This window comes from Gastrolobium bilobum, unplaced genomic scaffold (assembly GCF_033153095.1).
Source record: "Gastrolobium bilobum isolate Gb01-03AN ecotype WA unplaced genomic scaffold, APGP_CSIRO_Gbil_v1 utg35675, whole genome shotgun sequence".
Taxonomy (NCBI): domain Eukaryota; kingdom Viridiplantae; phylum Streptophyta; class Magnoliopsida; order Fabales; family Fabaceae; genus Gastrolobium; species Gastrolobium bilobum.
In genome coordinates this window covers 118564-142083 of record NW_026895600.1, presented here as the reverse complement: position 1 = coordinate 142083, position 23520 = coordinate 118564, and the positions used below count along the sequence as shown (strand labels likewise).

Genomic DNA, 23520 nt, shown 5'->3' with positions numbered 1-23520 from the left:
GTGACAAAAACACAGTGGGGGAACAGAAGATACGTAATCCTTTGAAAGCATATTAAAAGGGGGATGGATTGATAGCATTTAATGCACCTGCTACCTTCATTTAACGCTCTGCTCATTTTGCAGGAGACGTGGAAACAACGTCTTCTAAAAAGCAAGGCAGTGCACCACTCAAGCACCAGGAAACGTGAAGAGCAGAGAATCAAGAGTTCTCATTGGCCAAGAAGAAAGCAAGGCATGGGAGGACTGCACAAAACGGCTAATCATCAACAAATACTGTCCCATCAAGCAATTTGCAAAGCTTCTAAACACTGTTGCCACCGCCCCGTCCCTTCATTCAAGAAACTCACACCAAAGGATTTACAAGACTGCCATTCCTCTTTTGCCTATAAATAGGACGTCCCAAATTCAAAAACATCATCGAATTCTGGAGGGATTGAAATCCTAAAAGAAGAGATCACCTAGTATTAGTTAGTAGTTTAATGTTGTATAGTTTTAACTATAGTTAAGTGACAACTCTTCTTCCTTACTCTGTATCATCCATTAAGACTCCCCACGAGCATCAAACCATCTTCTCCATTTTATACTTTGTTGTAATCTTTCTTGTTTGATTTCAATATAAGTGTTTCTTCTTTTCTTTCCAATCGTTATCTCTGAACTGAATCTCGGGTCTATGGGACTTCAGTTTAGAATAATTATGTTTAAAGTATCAACCATGGGATGAAATATATGTGGAACGGTTAAGCTGCAAAACTCTTAAAGAATTATTTTTAAAACTCTTGACCGAAGTTTTTTGTATTTCTCTGGCTAAGTAAGCTATATTCATTGTGTATCAATGGAAATTGAACACATACTGAGAAAGGAACTTCCATAAGGAAGGGATTTCAGACAGCTTAGCCAGTGGGGGAAGGTAGTGTCCTGGCAAAAGCACTATTGGTCACCTTAGAAATAAGGGGCCACTTCGTACATTTTAAGGTTCTGTACTAAGTACCTGTTGGAGTCAAGGGAGCCTTAGGAATATGGAAACTTGTGAGCCATCTAGTCCATGAGCTGAGGAATCAGAGTTGGCAGATAAGAAACTGGGACAATGCCAAAAGTGCTAAGTCTTGAACATAGGAAATAAATATTTAAGAATGTAGCAGTGAATCTGTTCCTTTTGTTAAACTGTTTTTCAAATCATCCACTTTGTTGTCTCTTGATTATAGTTATCATTACTGTTTTATTTTTACTTTGTTTAATCTTGTATCTTTCAAACTCCAATGATTATTATCTCACCTTCTTCTAAACAGGAAGGATCACATACATAACACAGCGAGCAATTGTTTGCCATCAAACTGAACTTACTGTTCCTGAGGAACGTTGTCAAGACAGTAAGGAACGTATGACCAGACAGTTCAACAACTAACTTTTCTTCTCATTTTCATTCTTTATAAAATAGTTTAAGACATTATTTAGAGCTCTATCCTCGTGGGAACGATAATCTGGGCCTTAATACACCCATTATTACTTGATGCGTGCACTTGCGCACTTGGGTTGGAAGTAAGGGAACAACTCTGTTTTCCATTGACTTAATTAGAACAGAGGAACGTCCCTTATCAGAATACATATTCTCCACCATCAGCAAACCACCCAACAAGTTTTTGGCGCCGTTGCCGGGGATAGCAACACTAAATTTTGTTCTTATTACTATTTTAGCACATACTCTGTATATCTTGTTTTTTTCTTGTCATTAACTCTGTTGTTTATATAACTTGTGTTTATGGTTTATGAGTGAAGAGTCTGAAACAAACTCTGACCACTCCATTGAAATACCTGAGTTTCTCTTTGATCCTGAGCCAGAACGTACCCTCCATAGAAGAAGAAGAAACCTCAGGGCAGAAATCTTTGAAAATATGGCTGATCACAATAATAATGAAGATATTCCTCCTGAACAAAATTTCATAACTCTGGCTGCTCCTTTCAGGAACAGACCAGAGAGAGGAGTCATCCTCCCTCCTGTAGCACCCAATTTTGAACTGAAACCTATCATGTTTCACATGATTAGGGAAGCAAGAGTCTTCAATGGACTCCCTGCAGAAGATCCATACACACACCTCACAACATTTCAAGATATCTGTGATAATTTTAAAGCTGAGGGTGTGACAGATGAAAGTATGAGAATGAGGTTATTCCCTCACTCCTTAGGCTTAAAAGAAAAAACATGGATGAAGACTCTCACCCCTGGATTAATCCACACATGGGAGGAACTCTCTAACAAATTCATAGAGAGGTTTCTTCCTATGTCCCGACAAGCTGATGTGAGAGCAGAACTCTCTAACTTCAGGATGTTTTATGGAGAAAATCTCTATGAAGCATGGGAAATATACAAGGACATCATCAGAAAATGTCCAAACCATCCGGTAGAGAGTTGGGGAGTGCTACAATCTTTTTATAAGGGATTTGACCATACTTCTCAGTCACATTTAGATTTTGCTGCAGGAGGATACTTTTTTACAGGAACTCTTGAATCCAGGTATGACATTATAGAAGGCACTGCAGACAGAAGTCTCCAATGGCCAATAGACAGGGTGAGCTCAGTAAGGAAGCTTGGCATGCACGAACTAGACAAACAAACTGCCATGGAAGCCCAGCTAGCCTTACTCATGAATGAGGTGAAGAACCTGAAAAATGATCAAGAAGCACCAAGGAAGGAAGTCTTGCAACTTTCAGCAGCTGAAACTGAACCATGCTCAGCCTGTGGTGACCTTCATGATTCAATAGACTGCCCATCCACTGCATTGGTGTGTTATGCAGAAAACTTTGGAAACAGGAACTTCACCCAAGCCAGAGACAACCAACAAGCAGGGCGCAACACCAATTCAAATCCTGGAGGAACTATCCTGAAAGATCAGAACCATAACCCCCAATGGAGGCCACCCATAAACCACAGACCATTCAACAACCAGCAGCAGCAGTACCAGCAAGGCAGCAGCAGTGGAACGTTTGAACCAGGAAGAACCAATTACGTTCTGTTCCACAGAAATGACCAATGCATCAACACCCTGGAAAATTATGTCAAAGAATATGTCACCAGGAATGATGCAGTGGTCAGGAACATTGAGTCCTATCTGGTACAGATTGCTGCCAGCCTCAATACAAGGATACCAGGAAAACTACTAGGGGGCACTGAAGTTCCCCCAACAACTTCTCCAGAGACCTAAAAAGGTGAGCACCATGTCTAGCTAAAGATATTAAACTAAGCGCTGACTGGGAGGCAACCCAGTAGATTCATTTGCTCTCTGACAAAGAGCAAAGTTTTGGGGTGGTTAACCTTAACCACATAGCTCCCAAAAGGAGGGAACGTCTGATGTTCCACTCCAAAGTCCAAATAACATATGTTCCGTTCCAGGAACGTAGTTTTGGGGTGGTCCACTAACCACATAATCCCAACTCTTCTTAAAAAAAAAACAAAAAAAAAACAAAAAAAAAGATAAAAAAAAAAGAAAAGAAAGGGGCTAGTATGAACTGTAGTAAATGATGATTTTACGTTCCCTTAATAGGATAGATTTACAATTACATTGTCAGTAATTTTTTTTTATTTCTTTATCTTTTCTGTTAATTTTAGTTAGGGAAAGACAAAGGGAACGTTCCCTAGGTTAAGAGATAAGAATGACTGGGACACCTGTCCCTGCTGAGTCACTCAGTATGCAGCCATATCAAATTTGCATTTATTGCAAATCTTGAAAATGTGCTCAAAAAAAGCAATTGTCTCCTCACCCATTAATGCAATTGCACCCTTTCCTTTCCCTCTCTCTCACGTTCTAACCTTAACCGTTCCATACCCTAACAGTCAGCATCACCAGTTATTGACCACTCGTTCTGTAACTTCCTTAGTCCACTAACCACTCCACCTCCTTTCGTTAACCTCCACGTCCCAGAAAACTCTCCATTCCCCCTCCTTCATTGTCTACTTAAACTCATCCCTTCCTTCCTTTCAGTTTTACTACTCCCCATTAACTTAGAAACTTTTGTCCTCCCTTTGAAATTTTTGCCCTAACCTCTTTCCTGCCAAAATGACCAAACTCTCAGTGAAAGTAACCCCTGTGGCCAGCCAAGACCAAGAACAAGAGCTCACTGAACCTATCATCCATATATACCTAGAAAGAAACATATCCTTGCAGCAGGAAAAACTTGTCCTGCCTCCTTTCGTGAAGAAGGCCTTGAGCAGCCTCAAGTGGCTTCAGTTTGCCATTGAAGAACGAGAGATGAATGTCTCAATAGTGGGTGAGTTCTTGTATCAAACCAGGAGGCTGCCTGAAAAGGATTCCACTGATATGGTCATAGTGAGGGGAAAACAAGTATCATTTTCCCCCGCTGCTATCCAGGAAGTACTCTGCCTTCCTACTGTTGCCAAATGCCCATACCAAGAATACATAGACAACAAGGATGTTTCTAAATTCATGGGGAGTGTGAAGGAGACTATAGCCATTAGGAACCCCACCTACACCAAAGGATCCATCTGCAAAGGAAACATGAGGGACGAAGCCCGATTCTGGACTTTATTTGCCAATTCCAACATCACTCCCTCCACTCATGAGGCTACTATTAGTTGGGCACTGCAAGTTCAAATCTACTGCATCATAACGAACACTCCTTTTGATGCAGTACGTGGTGTGCAGTGTGCCTATGTTTGTGAAATTTGTCCTAGGCGTGTTGGTCACAACTAAGAAGGTTGGTGACCTTAGCTTGGCTTGGGTTTAAGATCTCAAGGCCTGGAACCCATAGAACATTGTGTTGAGTTAGGTTCTGTTGTGAAGAGAGTTGTAAGACTTTGTGGTTCAACATGAGATTAGTCCTTGAAACTTCGAGCTTCTACGATATTAGGATAAGGTTTGGTCATTTTAGTTGATCATTTGTGTGTGAGGTGTGCTTGTATATCACTTTATCTTGATCAATAAAATCTCACAGGCATTTCAGTCTCGACATAGCTATCCCATTACATTAAGGGGGAGTGAATCATGATAAAGCATCATGTATCTTTCTCTCTGACTTATCCTTTTTGATTTTTTAGATAAAGATTGAAAATATCAATGTTCTCTAGTTCGAAAGTGCTGTAACAGTTTTCTAGTGATACATTTGTGTTGTATTAAATAAGTAGCAGTTTTGCTTATTAGTCTTGTTGGTTTTATTCTGTCAAAAGCATATTAGTTCTTAACTATTACTATTATATTAGTGTGTCCATTGAAGTAATTTTTCGACCTATCTAATTAATAAATTTCTGACCATTGGAAGTGAATTATTTTACAATTTGAGTAAGAAAGTAAAGTTGCGTTTTATACTCTTTATAAAAATGTCAGGTACACAAATGTCATTGTTGCATCATTCTAACACTTGGGCAATAGGGACCTAAAGTAAAATAATAGGATTATTATATTTGTGTGATTGTCAAATAATTAAATTAGATATAGCAAAATAAATTTTAAGACTGTCATTCTAATTACTTTGATATGCCTCTTGAACTTATTAATTCAAGTTTCTTTACGCTTGTCAAATTTAAATATTTTTTTAAAAAGTCAACACCTATTTTATCCCCTATAGATATTTGGTAAACATCCATTATAAGAAGCCACTTGTCCAACTTTTTTTATTATGAAAAAAATGTGTCGTATTTTGAAAGTAAAAACATTTTATTTAATAAATAAAATATTAAATAAAACATTCTATTTTTTTAAGGAGGTAGGATATTCCTACTACCTATTTTTTCTACTACCACTCCACTACCACTTTAATCACCATTGGATTCAAAAGTTATTTTTTTTTTCTCTCTTCATTCAACTTTTCCTTTAATCAAATGGTGATTAGAATGATAATAGAGTAATAGTAGAAAAAATAAGTAGTTAGAATATCCTAAGAATCATACTTGATCTAACGAATTATATTAGAGCTAAAGTTACAATTTGGATTCCCAAAAAAAAGGTTACAATTAATTTGAATTGCCAAATAAAAGCATGTCACACGAGAGTATTAAACTGTTAACATATTGCTGTGATGTTAACCTGCTGGCACCAAGTCAAATCAAACTTTACTATAGTATTTCTGGGTCTAAATTGCAAAAAAATATTAAATTAATTAACAATATTTTGATATATTTTATCATTAAATAAAATTTTACGTTGAAAATAAATTCAAAATTAGCCCAATATTTTATTTAGCAACAAAAAATATTAAATGGAAAGTATCAATTAGTTTGTTTGTCATTAAAATATTTCTATTATTAGCCAAAATTCATATACTTGTTTCTCAACCTTAAGTCCACAAGCATAGGGCATTAATTAGCTAATTAATACACATATCCCTAATATAGTTAAAACTGGAGTAAACACCTTTTTTAGTCTCTAGTAATATCTACGAAATCTTGTTTAGTCCCTGGTAATAAAAAAGGACCAAATTGGTCCCTAAAATTATGAAAAAAGGGCCAGGTTAGTCCTTATGTCAACTCCTCCGTCACTGACGTGGCCTTTTTTACATACTGTTAAGGATCAATTTGGTCACAAGACTAAAAAAGATTTCGTAGATATTCAGGTAAAAAAAAAGGTATTTACTCTTAAAACTGTTCTCATGCCACAATCATTGCTTTATATATACGTATGAGAATTTTCTATTCGTTCCGTGGGACGTAGACCGATGGAGGATAACATTCACCCACTTCTCACACCGCAACACAGCCCACAGGACCTCCGTAACCCTCCACCAGCAACCGCTGTATTCACAGTCGAATCCAATGAAATCCCTCCGATAGCCGGTGCCGGAGACTTTGCAAGAGAGTTCCTCGGAGAGTCAAAAAAGCTCTGGTACCTAGCCGGACCGGCCATCTTCACCTCCATCTCCCAGTACTCCCTTGGCGCCATCACTCAGGTCTTCGCCGGCCAAGTCGGCTCCCTCGAACTCGCCGCGGTATCAGTCGAGAACTCCGTCATCGCCGGCTTCTGCTTAGGCGTCACGGTAAGCTCAAACTCACAAGGAAAGAAATGAAAAAAAAAAAGTATTTAAAGATCACATCTAAGAGTTGTTAGTACAGTGATAAACCAATTAGACTCTAAGATTTAACTTGTTTAATCAAATTCGAAACCAGATTAATTTAAACATCACGCTCAATAGTTGTTAGTTTAATGATGACTCATTTAGATTATTGAATTTGACTTGTAGGGGTGAGAAGAGATTTAAACTCGAAACTGAATTAATAGGTTGCTTTTAGTACTTTGGGGTAAAAATAAATAAATTTAAAGGTCACATATTCGAATTCATGCTATTAATTAATTTTTATTTTTATTTTATTTTAAATTTCTTGGCTTGAATGCAGTTTGGGATGGGAAGCGCGTTGGAAACGCTATGCGGGCAAGCGTATGGAGCAGGGCAACTTAAAATGCTTGGAATATACATGCAAAGATCATGGGTGATTCTAAACGTCACCGCTTTGCTTTTGAGTCTTCTATACATCTTCGCGGAGCCACTTCTGAAGCTGATAGGGCAAACGGCGGCGATATCGGAGGCGGCGGGGGTGATGGCACTGTTGATGCTGCCGCAGTTGTTTGCGTACGCCATGAACTATCCCATACAGAAGTTCTTGCAAGCGCAGAGCAGGATCATGGCGATGGCATGGATATCGTTGGCGGCGTTGGTGCTGCACACGGTGTTCAGCTGGTTGCTCATGCTTAAGCTAGGGTGGGGACTGGTGGGTGCTGCGGTGGTGCTCAACTCGTCGTGGTGGTTCATAGTGGTGGCTCAGCTTGTTTATATATTGAGTGGGACCTGTGGTGAAGCTTGGACTGGATTTTCCTTCCAAGCATTTCAGAATCTTTGGGGTTTCGTTCGTCTCTCACTTGCTTCTGCTGTTATGCTATGGTGATATCATTTTTTTTTTAAATTCATCATTTTATTAACGGTTTATTGTTTGTAGGAGATAATATCTCTTACAAAAGTGAGTGGAATTTATATATATTTATTTTCTTTACATATTTTATATAAAAAATAAATTTATCTCTTAAAATATGAGAAAATATTAAATTTTTATATGAAGATATCACTTTGAGCACCTGAAATCTTTTGAGACCTCTAGTTAAGAAGAAAAAATTTCTGACCATTTGAATTAATATTTATTTATTTATTTTTTTCACTTTTATTGTTCGCCTTGCTTTTCACATATAATTGTGTTTTTTTAATAAAAAAAAAAATTGACCAAGAGTTTTATTTTTAAAACGTTGTGCAGCCTTGAAGTGTGGTATTTTATGGCTCTGGTTCTGTTCGCTGGATATCTAAAGAATGCAGAAGTTTCAGTCGATGCTTTGTCTATCTGGTGAGTCACTCTGACTGTTTGTTGATTGATCTTGGTAATTGGTGCGAAAACCATTTATTACTACATGTTTGCACCACCAGTTTCATTACCCATCTTTTAATTTAAGAGTAAACATTTTTTTTTGGTTCTTAATAATATCTACGAAATCTTTTTTAGTCCCTGACAATAAAAAAAATCAAATTGGTCCCTAAAATTATGAAAAAAAGAGTCACGTTAGTCCTTATGTCAACTCCTCCGTCACTAACGTGGCCCTTTTTACATACTGTTTGGGACCAATTTGATCCTTTTTTATTGCCAACGACTAAAAAGAATTTCGTAAATATTATCTGAAACTAAAAAAGTTGTTTACTCTTAATTTAATAATGTTATGGGTCGTGATGTAGAAAGCTCTCCAGAGTGCCGAAGCGCTTTGGACTATAGTTCTATTTCGCCATCAGTTGAAATTTGTTTGGCATTGTGATATCTACATGTCAATTTGATGCATTATTTTTTGCAGAAAAATTAATTTAATGCTTTTTAATAAAATAATTACGCATTTATTACAGTTTTGGAAATAATTACGGATCTATGACACAATATGATGTCTTTTTTGACGTCACATGTGATGCCCCATTTAGGCGTCTCACCCTAAGAGAAGACACCCCAATAGGGCGTCACTTATCAGGTGTTGACACGTGTCATTTTTTTTCAAAAAAAAAATTTAATCATAAAACTTTTGAAGGACATAACTTTTGACTCAGGTATCCAAATCAGGTAATTCTTTTTTTATTCCTCATAACTTTTCGAGATCTACGCAATGACATCTCATTTGATATATTTTATTTCTCACAAACATAATTTTAATTTGCAAAAATGGTATTATAAAAGGGTTAAAACCAGGAGTCTCCGAGTTCTGAGTTTGTGATTTAATATAAAAAATAAATAAAATTTTGATTTGTGATTTAAATTTTTTTTATAAATTTTTTTTTATTATAACAAAAACTTGGTTTGTGATTTACATTAAAAATAAAAATAAAAATTATTATTAATAAGGAAAACAAAATAAAGATTTGACTTGTGATTTAAACTACAAAATTAATTTGAAAAATCTGTAGAAACAAAGGAAATAATTAAATAAATATTCTAAATCTCTAAAGAAGAAGGATATTATCTTTGAAATTAATGATTAATGCTATAAGCTTATAGGTTATTATTCGTGGTCTGAAATTAATGATGGCTTATGAATGTTTTTCAAAAATAAAATTACCTAAAGTAGGCGTGATTGCCTCTTGATTGAAACTCAATTTAGACGTGATTGGTGACGTGTCAGGTGTTGACACGTGTCACATTTTTAAACTCAGAAGCCTCTGAGTTCTGCGTTTGTGATTTAATATAAAAAATAAATCAAGATTTGATGTGTGATTTAAATTAAAAAATAAATTTTTTTATTTTTATTATAAAAAAATTTGGATTGTGATTTAAATTAAAAGTAAAAATTATTATTAATAAGGAAAACAAAATAAAGATTTGATTTGTTATTTAAACTCAAAAATCAATTTGAAAAATCTGTATTAATAAAGAAAATAGTTAAATAAATATTCTAAATCTCTAAGGAAGAAGAATTACCTGATTTAAATTTAAATTATGTTTGTAAGAAATAAAATATATCAAATGAGATGTCATTGAGTAGATCTCGAAAAGTTATGTGGAATCAAAAAAAAATTACCTGATTTGGATACCCAAGTCAAAAGTTATGGCCTTCAAAGTTTTATGATTAAATTAATTTTTTTTTTTGAAAAAAAATGACACGTGTCAACACCTGATGAGTGACACCCTATTGGGGCGTCTCCCTTAGGGTGAGACGCCTCAATGGGGCGTCACATTGTACAATAGATCTACAATTATTCCTAAAACGGTAATAAATGCGTAATTATTTTATTAAAAAGCATTAAATTAATTTTTTTGCCCATTATTTTTAGATAGGTGATCATGCAAATCTTATGGATGAATAGGGTTTATTATGTAATTACAACTATTCACCATTTATTTGTGTAATGATTGTAACACTCCGTGTATACCCGATTTGTTATCATGTCATCGTATTAAGCCACGTTTAATTAAAATGCGGAATATCTTTTTTCTTTTCAATTATGACGCCATTATCAATTACCAAGTTGATTACTTAATCACTTTCAAAATATTGCTTGTATGTTATTGCAAATAAACAGCTATCTACACTGAATAACCTCAATATATAAATAAAGGTGAGTATCTAAGTCACGGATCTACAACACGTAGTCCGGACATAATCATGTTACATTAAAACAACTCGAATCTAAATAAGACATAGTCAATCAATGTGGCATGGACAACTCTCATGCTCACCAAATAAGACAACAAGCCCAACAGAGTCTCAACAATAACAACATAATCATAAAGATAGTAAGCAGATCAGCATCCAAACATAATCCAAGCATAATCATCATAAGCAACATATATCTAACTCAGCTCCGACCTCCTGCCACCCGAGGTCTCAACCCCCGAATTACCTGAACCTGAAATATGTGCCTCAAACGCAGGGTGAGATCTCTAAACAGAAATCTCAGTAAGACAAAGGGTCCTCAAGGATTTCTCCACCCCAAGCTCACTTACATGTGCAATATAAGTTCAAAAGCAGTAATATCATATAAGTTCCAAAATCAGTGCAATGCAGCAGATAATCATGTCATGTGTGTTAACTATTCTACTGATCAGAGGAAGTGTACGTTGTACGTACGTCTACAACCCACAATAGTACATGCCAATGTCGTACCTTCCCAAAGGAACTTAATCCCGTCTAGGCGAACATCACATACATATCATAGGGCATTTGCACTTAACAGCTCAACAGCATTTCAATAAATCAATACATGAAAACACATTATGCATATAAACCATTCCCTCATGGGGTATGGTGGAACCAACAATGGCTAAACAGAGGACACGAAAGCTTACCTCGCAAGCTAACTATCCAAGCCAAGCTCACATAATCTCAAAGCCCACAAGCAGCACAATCACAATCTGTTTATACAATAATTAATCATCAACAATCATTACTCAAGATCTCATTAAGTGATTTAAGGCTTCCTAACTCATTTTAAGTCATTTTATGCAATTTCTGCACGAGGTATTCGAATACTCCTCGATGAGTATTCGAATACTCCTCGATGAGTATTCGAATACTCCTTGTCTCCAGAAAGTATTCGACTACTTTCACTCAAGTATTCGCATACCACAAGGTATCCGAATACTTTACCCCCCAGTATCCGAATACCACCAGGTATCTGAATACAAATACCACAGTATTCGAAATACTACCCAGTATTTGAATACTTACTCAAAGGTATCCGAATACTTTACTTCTCAGAAAAGTATCCCAATACTCCTGCAAGGAGTATTCGACTACCAAGGGATAAGTATTCGAATACTACCTAAAAAGTATTCGAATACTTATCAGATAGAATGTAGAAACTTGAGCATTCTTCTGCATAAATCAATTTTTAAGTGTTCAAAAGTGAATGGGAGTCCAATGACTCCTTAAACAGATGTTCCTTAACATGTTTAAGACTCAGAAACACAGTCCTTAACTCAAATGATTAAAGTTTCACTTTTTAAAGAATTAAACAAGCTTAAATCATAAAATGACAAAGAGGTGGTCATGGTATACCTCAAACTTCAACAACTCCGAAAATGAGACACACAAGGGGTCCTCAACACAGCACTGCACCAAGACTCTAACTTTACCAAGGACGAAAATGCACTTCAAGCTTGGACCTTTTACAAATAAAAACGGTTCCTTGAAGCCACCAAGACAAGGTAATGGCTCCAACAATGAGAACTCACAACTCAGCCCTCAAAACCCCCACAAGTCAGAAACCAAACTCAGAAACAAGGCACCCCCACTTCCTCACAATGTACAACTAAGGTTTACAAGGCTTAGTGTGAAGAAATCCAAAGGAAAATATGAGTTCTTGACTCAATAAGGTGCATGGAAATCTAGACCAAGAGGGGGAAATGGCTGAAAGGTGGTCAACACAAAAGGTCCTAACGTAGCAGCCAATATTATGGCCTAGGGTTTTGGGCCCTTAAGCTTATATAGGTCCATTTAATTAATCACACAGTATTAACAATAATAGTTACGCTTAGCATTTTAATTTCAAACTTTAGATTCTGAACCTAGCCATTTTTCTAGGATTTGTCATATTTTTATTTTATTTTTCGCAGTACTTTTTCGGTACGCGCTTTTACATAGCCAGTATCAGTTTTGGCACCAGTTCTCATTATTTTGACCTGAAACTTGTTTTACCAGTCCTATATATTATTCTAGGAATATTCCCACACTTATTATAATTTTCCGGGAAACTTCATCGGTACGCATTTATACCGTGAGGCAGAACCGGTATCTGCAGTTTTCGTCAGAAAAGCGAATTTCAGCATTCCTAATCACTTACCATAATTATTTAAGCCTTATCATAATTATTAGGATCAATTATGGAATTATTTCCTAATTTCTCATAATCAATTAATCAACTTCCTAATTAAACGGTGCAGGTTCTTACATTCACCCCACCTTTTTAGGATTTTGCCCTCAAAATCAGAAACATACTTGTCTCGAAACTCGGGGTACTGCCGGAGAAGCTCGTCCTCTCGCTCCCAAGTACACTCCTCAGGAGTTCTTCCTGCCCATTGCACTTTGACCATCAGAATGATCTTGCTCCTCAGCTTCTTCTCGCCACGATCGAGAATCTTGAGTGGTCCGACGGGAGTCTTTAAGTTCTCCCGAACTTCCACATCATCTAGTTGCACCACGTGCGAAGGATCTGCTACATACTTCCACAGCTGAGACACGTGAAACACGTCGTGGATGTTGGCCAAGTTTGGAGGCAAGGCAAGTCGGTAGGAAACAGGTCCTACTCTACCAAGTATCTGGTAGGGCCCAATGAATCGCGGGCTCAGCTTCCTTACTCTGAGTGCCCGACCAACACCGGTGACAGGTGAAAGTCTCACAAACACGTGCTCACCCTCACTGAACTCCAGTGGACGATGCTTAACATCGTAATAGCTCTTATGGCAATTCTGCGCCTGCTTCAGCTTCTCACGGATCAAATGGATCTGCTGGGTAGTACCTTGGACAAAGTCCAAGCCAAACAACTCCTTATCTCCAACCTCAGACCAATAGGTAGGAGTCTGACACCTCATACCATACAACGCTTTGTAGGGTGCCATGCCCAGGCTAACATGGAAATCGTTGTTGTATGAAAACTCAACCAATGGTAGGTATCTATCCCATGCTGAACCCTTCTCCAAAGTGCAAGCGCTCAACATGTCCTCCAATGTCTGGATGATCTGCTCAGTCTGTCCGTAAGTCTGAGGGTGATAGGTTGTACTCAATCTCAACTGAGTACCAAAAGCTTCCTATAGCGCCTCCTAGAACCGAGATGTGAACTTCGGGTCCCTAACACTGATAATACTCTCGGGCACCCCGTGAAGCCTCACAATCTCGCAAACATATAGTCTGGCCAACTGCTCAGTAGGTGAAGCTCACCTTCACCGGAAGAAAGTGGGCAGACTTGGTCAATCTGTCCACAATGACCCATATAGAGTCACAACCAGCCTGAGTCTTCGGGAAACCAACAACGAAGTCCATGGAAATGCTCTCCCATTTCCATTCCGGAATCTCAAGAGGTTGAAGTTTACCAGACGGCCTCTGGTATTCTATTTTCACCTTCTAGCAAATCAAGCACTTGGACACATACACAACAATGTCCTTCTTCATGCCCGGCCACCAGTAATTCATCTTCAAGTCCTGGTACATCTTTGTAGCACCAGGGTGGACAGTAAACTGGCCCTTATGAGCCTCTGTCATCACCTCCTCAGTCAAAGGACCTCGAGGAACCACAATCCTCTTCTGGAAAGTCAATAGACCATCCTCATTCCAAGACACACCGTCCTAGTTCTTCACATAATCTAGGCACTCTCTCTGCACTTGTGCCTCTTTGATCTTTTACATGAGCTCATTCTCGACTTGCACGGTTTCCATTTCGAGAAGTGCGCCCCCAAACAAGGAGGTCACCGTCAGATCTCGAAACTTCTCGATGACATCAAAGTCATTCAATTCTCTGGGATCACCAGTCATTCTATCAAAAGAGGTGACCTGACTCCACAAACTCTGTTTCTCACAATAACTCGGGTGAGTTTAGGTCCTATTCCACGACTCTAATCTAGTCTCAACTTACAATTCTAGAAATTATTATTCTCAAAATAAAATCACATTCTTTTCACAGTACGAAATCATATTCATGTTCATTTCAGTCAATACATGTTAATTTATATACCAATCCACATAGCAACGTACCTTAGTTCACGTGCACTTGCAAAATTTTCAATTCTAATAACATAGTACATAAAATACTCTATGCAACAGTATACCTCAATCTCCATGGCATCTGCAAAATTGAAAGTCAATAAAAGATGGTACAACATTGATGTATTAACCCAGTTCATGGCATTTACTTCATGCTTAGTACTATTTGTGGTGTTCACATACAATCTACATAGGAAACAGATCACTAATTTCATATTAACCTAGACACATGGAGACCACTCAACCCACAGACTAACTGCACATGCACTAGCCTCGCATATGTCAGATCGTGCGTGGCCTTGCCACAAAGTCCAAGTGTCATACACTTAACTCCTTGAAGAGAATTTCACACTCTCAAACAAAACATCATCACGATAGGTAATGGCGTAAGGCATCTTACCTTTTAACAAAAATGACTGGTGCTCCCTACGGAGACACGCTCGGTCAGATGAAGTCTTTCGCCGAAAGACCCTCAAAATGCTTCTTCAGCTATGCCAATTCTGGTGGTGACATCCGATATGGAGCTAAAGAAAATAGGCCCCACACCAGGAAACAAATCTATGTAGAACTCTATCTCCCGCTGTGGCGAAAACTCAGGAAACTCCTCAGGAAACACCTCGAGGAATTCCCCCACCACAGGAATGCCAGTGATATTCTCCTGTGTCCCACTTACCAAATCTCCCAACATGACATAACCAAAAGCCCTTGTTCTCAAGGCTCTCCTAGCCTGCAGCAATAAAATGTAAGGCAAGGAACTAGCTGTGGAATCACACAGAGACATCACCACTTGCTTAGCACAACAATCAATCATCACACAATTCTTGGATAACCAATCCATGCCAAGGATGATGTCCAAGTTAGCCATCGGCAATCCAATCAGATCTACCGAAAAATCACGGCCATCCCACTGAAACACGAAATGATGGACAGTGGAGGTAACACACTTTTCTCCGGTGGTGGTTGTAACACCCCGTGTATACCCGGTTTGTTATCATATCATCGTATTAAGAAGCGCTTAATTAAAATGCGGAAATAACTTTTTCTTTTCAATTATGACGTCATTATTAATTACCAAGTTGATTACTTAACTCATTTTCAAAACATTACCTGTATGTAATTGCAATTAAATAGATATCTACATTGAATAACCTCATAATATAAATAAGTGAGTATCTAAGTCACGAAACTACAACACGCAGTCCGGACATAATCCTGATAATTTATACATCACCAAGCAAAGCATAATTAACATCAATGTGGCATGGACAATCCACATGCTCATCAAATAAGGCAACAAAGTCTCAAAGAAAATAATCATATACTGGATAAAACATCAGCACTAAATCAGACATGTCAGTAATCAGCATGCATAATCAACTCAACTCAGCTCTGGCCTCCTGCCGCCCGGGGTATCAACCCCTGAGTTACCTGAACCTGAAAATGTGCCCAAAACGTGGGGTGAGATCTCTAAAAAGAAATCTCAGTAAGACAAGGGGTCCTCAAGGACTCTTCCGCCCCAAGCTCACTTACAAGTATAATATAAGTTCAAAAATAGTAATTTCAATGCATGTTCATGTTAAGGCATTTATATCATGACAATATAATCTCTTGCTCAACAAGCTAAATACTACAACTCATTAATCATGTGATGTATGCAAATGCGGTTCGACTGGCTAGGGAACAGGATAAGGTTTATGCACGTCTGCGACCTATCTAAAAATAAAGGTCGCAGCCTTATGCCTTACACAACAGAGTCGTTGTCTGATCGTGTAAGAAAACAACATCACATTCATACATTACATCAACAATTAATTTAGCATATCTCAGGCATATACCAATGCATATTTCATCTTTCATAAAAACATACATGCATATAAACCACCCTCCCATAGAGGTCGGTGGAACAAGCAACAGATCAATCCGAGGACACGAAAGCTTACCTGTAGTGCCAAAATCCTTATCCAAAGGCTCGGTATAAACAGACACACCAACAGTCACACAGTCCGACAGATGCAATCTGTTTTAAGTACAAAATATCATTAATAAACAGATTCTACAATTTTGTGACATTTAGACTACACTTTCTTTTTCGTTTAGCGTACTGCAGGCTTCTCCCAAAGACCCGAAGCACAAACTGTCTTTACCATTTTTAAAACTGCAGTTGAAAATCTTTACCAAATATTCTAAAATTTTAATATGTTAAATTACACATCTCAAGCTTTCCAACGACATATTTTATATCTCAATCGGAGTTGTATAACTCCGGTTATGATTTTCGCAAAGTGACAGTTGCAAGCTGAATTTCCAGCAACCAAGACGCGACTTCAAACTAACACTGAGATCAAACCACTTATTTAATGGCTACAAAATTTTACAGGGTTGTAGATCTATGTGTTAAATACACATAGGTCCAAATGGCACCCAATTTGGAGCTTCGTAGCTCGAGATATTGAATTTTTAGCAAACTATGTTCACTGTCGATTCCTGTACTCGGGTAACAGGGTATGTACCCGGGTAAGTTGCTGAAGAACATCTACCCGGGTAGGGTTGAAGATGTACCTGGGTAGAACATCAGCAGAACCCAGATTTCGACCAAAAATGTCAATTTTCGCAAACCAAAACCACAACTTGTCATTTTAAGGTTCATAGAGGTTCAAGTTACCCTTTTAACGTATGTTCTACCTAGTAGTCCACTAAGTTATCATTTTTACTCATTAAACATGTTCAAAACTCAATCTTTTCAACAAAATTCAAGAGAAAGGGTTGAGAGGTATACCCAAGGCTTCTAATACAGAAAAAGAAGGATCTTTTGAGACTTTGATGCTACCATCAGCTACTGCCCAACCTCACCCACGAAAATGGTCTTCAAGTTTGATTTATTTTCCATCAAGAGTGCCTCTAGGTGGTCAATGGTGTGTTTGATGTTTCTTGGAGGCAAAACTATGGAGTTGTGAAGAGAGAAAGGGTGGCAGCCAAAATGCACCTACGTAGTGTTACCAAAAATCTGCCTAGGGTTTTGTGCTTTTAGAATTTATAGGCTCATTAAACTAATCCCACTGTGTTAGCACTAATAGCTCCGCTAATTATTTTAACCTCAAATTTCATATTCTGAAACTAGCCATTTTTCTAAGATTTTTCATATTTTTATTTTAATTTTTTGCAACACTTTTTTGGTACGCGTTTTCATGCTGTCAGTATTAGTTCTGACGCCAGTTCTCATTATTTTGACTTGAAACTTGATATTCCAGTCCTAAATATTATTCTAGGAATATTCCCATACTTATTATAATTTTTCGGGATACTTCACCGGTACACACTTATACCGAGAAGCAGAACCGGTATTTGCACTGTTCGTCAGAAAAACGACTTTCAATATTATTTTCCTCTTACTATAATTATTTAAGTCTTCTAATAATTATTAGAGTCAATTATGGAATTATCTCATTAATCTCATAATTAATTATCTAAATTAATTAAATTCCTAATTAAACAGTGCAGGTCCTTACAACGGTAGTCTCCCGCAACGGTGGAGAAAGCACAGCAATGGGCAACTCAAGCCCCATAGCAATCGGGGTTGCAATAAATGAATGCGTAGCCCTAGAGTCAAACAAGACATCAACAATAGATCCACCAATGGAAACAGTACCTTTGACTAGGTTCGGAGCTCGGTCCGACTGCTGGCGATCCAAGGTATACACACGGCCGGTAGCAAGTGGCACTGCAGGAGCCGCTGTAGGTGGTAGAGGAATCATCTAAAGTGGAACTTCCTGAACCGTTGCAGCTCTCGCCATAGATGACGAACAATCCCTAGAATAGTGGCCTGCCTGGCCACACTGAAAGCAGATCAACTGGCCCGTAGCACACGGCCCCACATGAACCTTCCCACATCCCGTGCATCTGGGAGCAGGAGGTCTCGCTGTACTCCCCTGAGTGGGAGTCCTCTTAAACTGATTTGGCGCTTGCCTAGCCGCCAAATGCTTTCCTTTGCCTTTTCCCCCAAACTTTCTGTCTCTCCAGGAAGTGGAACTACCAGTTCCCTTCACATCAGCAATCTTGGCCCTCTTGGCCTTACTCGTGATACAGACATCCTCGATGTCCTAACACTGCTATATCAGTGTCCCAAAATCCCTCGATGCAGCTCCAGCAATGCGATCGGCTATCTCCTCGTTAAGTCCCCTATGGAACTTAGCAGCTAAGAACGTCGGAGTAGGCATGGCGATCCTGAAGTGTGCAAACTTGACCAGTTCATTGAACTTACCCAAGTACTCGTCAATAGACAACGAGCCCTGCATCAATCTGTCGAACTCTCCCTGCTTCCTCTCCTGAGCATCGTATGGGAAACACCTCCCAAGGAAACAGTCCTCAAAGAATGGCCATGTCATAACATGACCCTGCATCTCAAAAGCGTGAGCGGTGTTCATCCATCACTCATGGGCATCTTCCTCCAGCATATATGTTGCAAACAACAGCTTTTGCGGATCAGTACACTGCATGACTCGAAAGATCTTATCCAACGCCTGAAGCCATCTCGCAGCAGCAATAGGATCATACGATTCATCAAAAGAGGGTGGCTTATGCTTGCAAAAAGCATTAAGCCGGCGGTCAATCACGTCACGATCCTCAACTGGCTCGAAGTAGGGTTCCATCACCCCAGTAAGAAGAGTAGCACTCTCAACGTGACTCAGGCTCTCGTCCTTGAAGCCACAAAGACAAGGTAATGGCTCCCACAATGAGAACTCACAACTCAGCCCTCAAAACCCCCACAAGTCAGAAACCAAACTCAGAAACAAGGCACCCCCACTTCCTCACAATGTACAACTAAGTGTTTACAAGGCTTAGTGTGAAGAAATCCAAGGGAAAAGGTGAGTTCTTGACTCAATAAGGTGTATGGAACTCTAGACCAAGAGGAGAAGAAATGGCTGAAAGGTGGTCAGCACAAAGGATCCTCACGTAGCAGCCAATATTATGGCCTAGGGTTTTGGGCCCTTAAGCTTATATAAGTCTATTTAATTAATCACACAGTATTAACAATAATAGCTACGCTTAGCATTTTAATTTCAAACTTTAGATTCTGAACCTAGCCATTTTTCTAGGATTTTTCATATTTTTATTTTATTTTTCGCAGTACTTTTTCGGTAAGTGCTTTTACATAGCTAGTATCAGTTCTGGCACCAGTTCTCATTATTTTGACCTGAAACTTGTTTTACCAGTCCTATGTATTATTCTAGGAATATTCGTACACTTATTATAATTTTCTGGGATTGATCGTTACGCATTTATACCGTGAGGCAGAAACGGTATCTGCACTTTTCGTCAGAAAAGTGACTTTCAGCATTCCTAATCACTTACCATAATTATTTAAGCCTTATCATAATTATTAGGGTCAATTATGAAATTATTTCCTAATTTCTCATAATTAATTAGTCAATTTCCTAATTAAACGGTGCAGGTTCTTACAATGATCATCAATTCTAAATTGTTGTATAAACGACAAATTAAGTTTGCAAAAGAAATTATAGGATTCTCTCTGAATATTTCTAGAAGCATAAATATAACAGTGATCCATAATGCTACGTATAATTTTTTACACTACTTATATTATATTATATATTAGTCTTTCTATAAAAACTATCCACTCACTATTTAAGATTTAGTAAGTCTCTTAAAAGAAAGTTTCAAACAAAACTAACTTTTGAAATATCTACTCTCTTTTTAACGTAATATATCAAACCAAATGGTCTTCTTTGCACACCAATATTTTCATTCCATTGTTACATTTTTTTTATAATTTTAAAATCCAACTTAAAAAATTTGTATTAGAATCTATAATATTTTGATTTTGTTATTAAAAAAATATAAGAATGCTATGAGATTCTTTCACTCATTATTATAACCATTTGTTTTATTTGCATATAACTATTTTAATTTATTAGAGATAAGAGTTCATGTGAACCATTAAATATAACTAAACTAAATGATTAACATTATATATCAGTTTTAAAATTTATTGTTATATAAATTAATCTCTCCCATATATAAATTTAATAACTTAAAAACTTTAAATATCTATGATCGAGAGTTTAATTTATTCTTGTGTAAAATAATATGGCTTATGCTTATATTTCTAAGTTCTGGACCCAATCGAAAAGCTCCTACTCCAGACTTTTCCAAATTCTGTACCCAATCGGAAAGTTCCAGACCCAGACCTTTTTCATACAAAAATTTCATTTCAGATCGTGGTTTCCTCTATTTTAGTTGACTTACCCTACTCCCACTTTCATCCTGGAAGACCAACATCTTTACTTTAGTGACCCAAATATGGTGATAAAATTATTTTCTACATATATAAAAGTGTGTAAGACTCATGTGAAGAGAATAGAAAAAAAAATGAACAACACATACTTTTACGTGCAGAGGGAATAATTTTATCTCGAGACATTCAAACCTTTATTGATATGCGAAAAAACCAATTACTGTGTAAAAACTTAGAGTAGTATGACCAAAACTGGTTCGGTAGGAGAAAATTTATATTACAGTTCAATATTGCCAAATTGCGCTCTCTTTTTTGTCACCTTATTTGAATTTGATAAAAAAAAATAAAAAATACATGTGCTTCATCTCGTGGTATTGAATTTGCAGCACGAACATATTGGGATGGACTGTCATGATATCCATGGGAATGAATGCAGCCGTAAGGTTTGTTGTTATTACACTCATCTTCTTTTGAAAAAGCTTATACCCTTCATTTAACCTTAATTTGAGTCGTAAAATTATGCAGTGTGAGAGTGTCAAATGAATTGGGAGCAAGTCACCCAAGAACGGCAAAATTTTCACTTGTGGTTGCTGTTATTACTTCGTTTGTGCTTGGTCTCTTGTTGTCGCTGGTTCTGATCATCTTCCGGAATCAGTACCCTTCCTTGTTTTCAAGTGATTCAGAAGTGAAAGAACTTGTTGTGGAGCTCACACCCATGTTGGCCTTTTGCATTGTCATCAATAACGTGCAACCTGTTCTTTCAGGGGTTGCCGTTGGTGCAGGATGGCAAACTATTGTTGCTTATGTAAATGTTGCTTGTTACTATCTTTTTGGTGTTCCTCTTGGGCTTATTTTGGGGTTCAAGCTTGACTTTGGTGTCTTGGTGAGTTATTTTTCTTTCATTATTTACTTTTTTTCATTTGTTTTTCGTTCCTAATTAAGGTAACTCAAATTTTATTTTACATTCACAATGGCCAAATGAAAAAGTAAAAAGCAGGAGTAGGACACACATAACAAGTGCATCATGTACTTTAGAAACTAGAAACAAAAACTAGAAAACAGGCAACATTGACATGTGACTAAATTCATATTGATCTCTAGCCTTTTGAAGCTTTTTCATTATGGCCCATTCTGAGTTGTGGAAAAGAAAAGTAGACATGTTGAAATGATTTAAGTAAGAAAGGAAGAACGAAAAAATAGTATTCTCTTGTGTATATTTACGTGCTATGATGTGTTATGGTATGTTATAATACAAAAGAAAAACACTAATGCTTATTTACACTAAGAGAAAAATATTTACCCTTTTAACGAATATAATTTTGTGTCATTTTAAATAAAACGACGTCGTTTTGGTATATAATTGGTAATTTTTTACATTCTCTCTCCTCCATAAAATTAGGAAAGATAGAAAGTGGATGAGAGAAAATGTAAAAAATTATCAATTATACATCATCAAAACGACGTTATTTCATCTCAAATAACTCGTTCAAAAGGACAAACATTTTCCTCTTGCATCAACTAAGATAGATATCCATTTTGGAAAAAAAAAATTGAAAGTTATAAGTGATGGATTAATAATTTTTATGATGGATGATTTTCAGGGGATCTGGTCTGGAATGCTGTCAGGGACCATCGTACAAACTTGTGTTCTTTTCTTCATGGTCTATAAGACTGACTGGAATAAAGAGGTAAGATATTTTTTTAATGTATATTATGAATTGCTTGCAAAACAAAGCCAATTTGGTGATATGATTAAGGGTGTATCTTATAAATCTAGTAAATATGGTCATTAAAGGCTAACATTGTATGTAAATGGCAGGCATCCCTTGCCGAAGAGAGGATAAATAAATGGGGTGGGCATAAAGATTCGAACCTGAACGATACTGGGAAGAATGAACAAGAAACATGAAATTTCTGCAGATTCTAGCCGTATATTTGTACCAATTTATTTTCAATTGAAGAAGAGAATATGGAATCTTTAATTCTGAAAGATTCAAGTTTTTCTCAAGTTAATCGTTTCTTTTATTTATTTTTTTAATATTTTTTTTGGGGTTCTATTAGAAGAGAATGGTCAGAGAATAAAAAATGAAGAAAGAAATACTTGAATTTTCTCATTCATTGTATGTCATCTATACAATGATATTTATACAAGAAAAGCTAATAGAAAGCATAACATAATTGTAGTGGTGTGATATGTGAAATTTGTGAAAGTTGTTATAACTAAATAATTATTTATAAAGGGTATAAAGAATAAACACTGATACTTCCCCTAAGATGGAGAATGAATATTATGCAGTTCCATCTTGGAAAGAAGTGAAAAAAAACCATGAAGAATGAAGGACCTGGTAAAGATGTATTGTTATCACATAACAGATGTGCATGACCAAGATGTTTGACATACAAGTCATGTAACAAGGAGAAAAGCCAAATCAATTCACAAGTAACACTAGCCAAAGACTTATATTATGTTTCATTTGAGGACCTAGTTAATGTTGGTCCCGGGTGAACTCAACAGGGGGTGAATTGAGTTTCAAAAAATAATTTGTTAATTAAAAT

At 37.1% G+C, this 23520-nt stretch overlaps 1 protein-coding gene and 1 non-coding gene across 2 annotated transcripts; one reads left to right on the top strand and one right to left on the bottom strand.

The window, feature by feature from the left end:
- Positions 1–2291: 2291 nt before the first annotated feature.
- LOC133318680 (small nucleolar RNA R71) lies at positions 2292–2398 on the bottom strand. Its single transcript, XR_009752502.1, has one exon. It is a non-coding gene; the product is annotated as a small nucleolar RNA R71 (small nucleolar RNA).
- A 4259-nt stretch (positions 2399–6657) lies between these two features.
- On the top strand, positions 6658–23031 carry LOC133318654 (protein DETOXIFICATION 29-like). Its single transcript, XM_061520699.1, has 7 exons — positions 6658–6978; positions 7337–7878; positions 8243–8329; positions 21351–21407; positions 21490–21847; positions 22566–22652; positions 22784–23031. The coding sequence occupies exons 1-7, from the start codon at positions 6661–6663 to the stop codon at positions 22871–22873; spliced, it is 1539 nt and encodes a 512-aa protein (XP_061376683.1). The 5' UTR covers positions 6658–6660; the 3' UTR covers positions 22874–23031.
- The last annotated feature ends 489 nt before the right edge of the window (positions 23032–23520 follow it).

Coding starts and splice junctions, on each gene's coding strand:
- LOC133318654 (XM_061520699.1), top strand. CDS start 6,661: ATGGAGGATAACATTCACCCACTTCTCACACCGCAACACAGCCCACAG. Junction 21,408..21,489: donor GGAATGAATGCAGCCGTAAG/GTTTGTTGTTAT, acceptor AAAATTATGCAG/TGTGAGAGTGTCAAATGAAT. Junction 22,653..22,783: donor AGACTGACTGGAATAAAGAG/GTAAGATATTTT, acceptor TGTAAATGGCAG/GCATCCCTTGCCGAAGAGAG.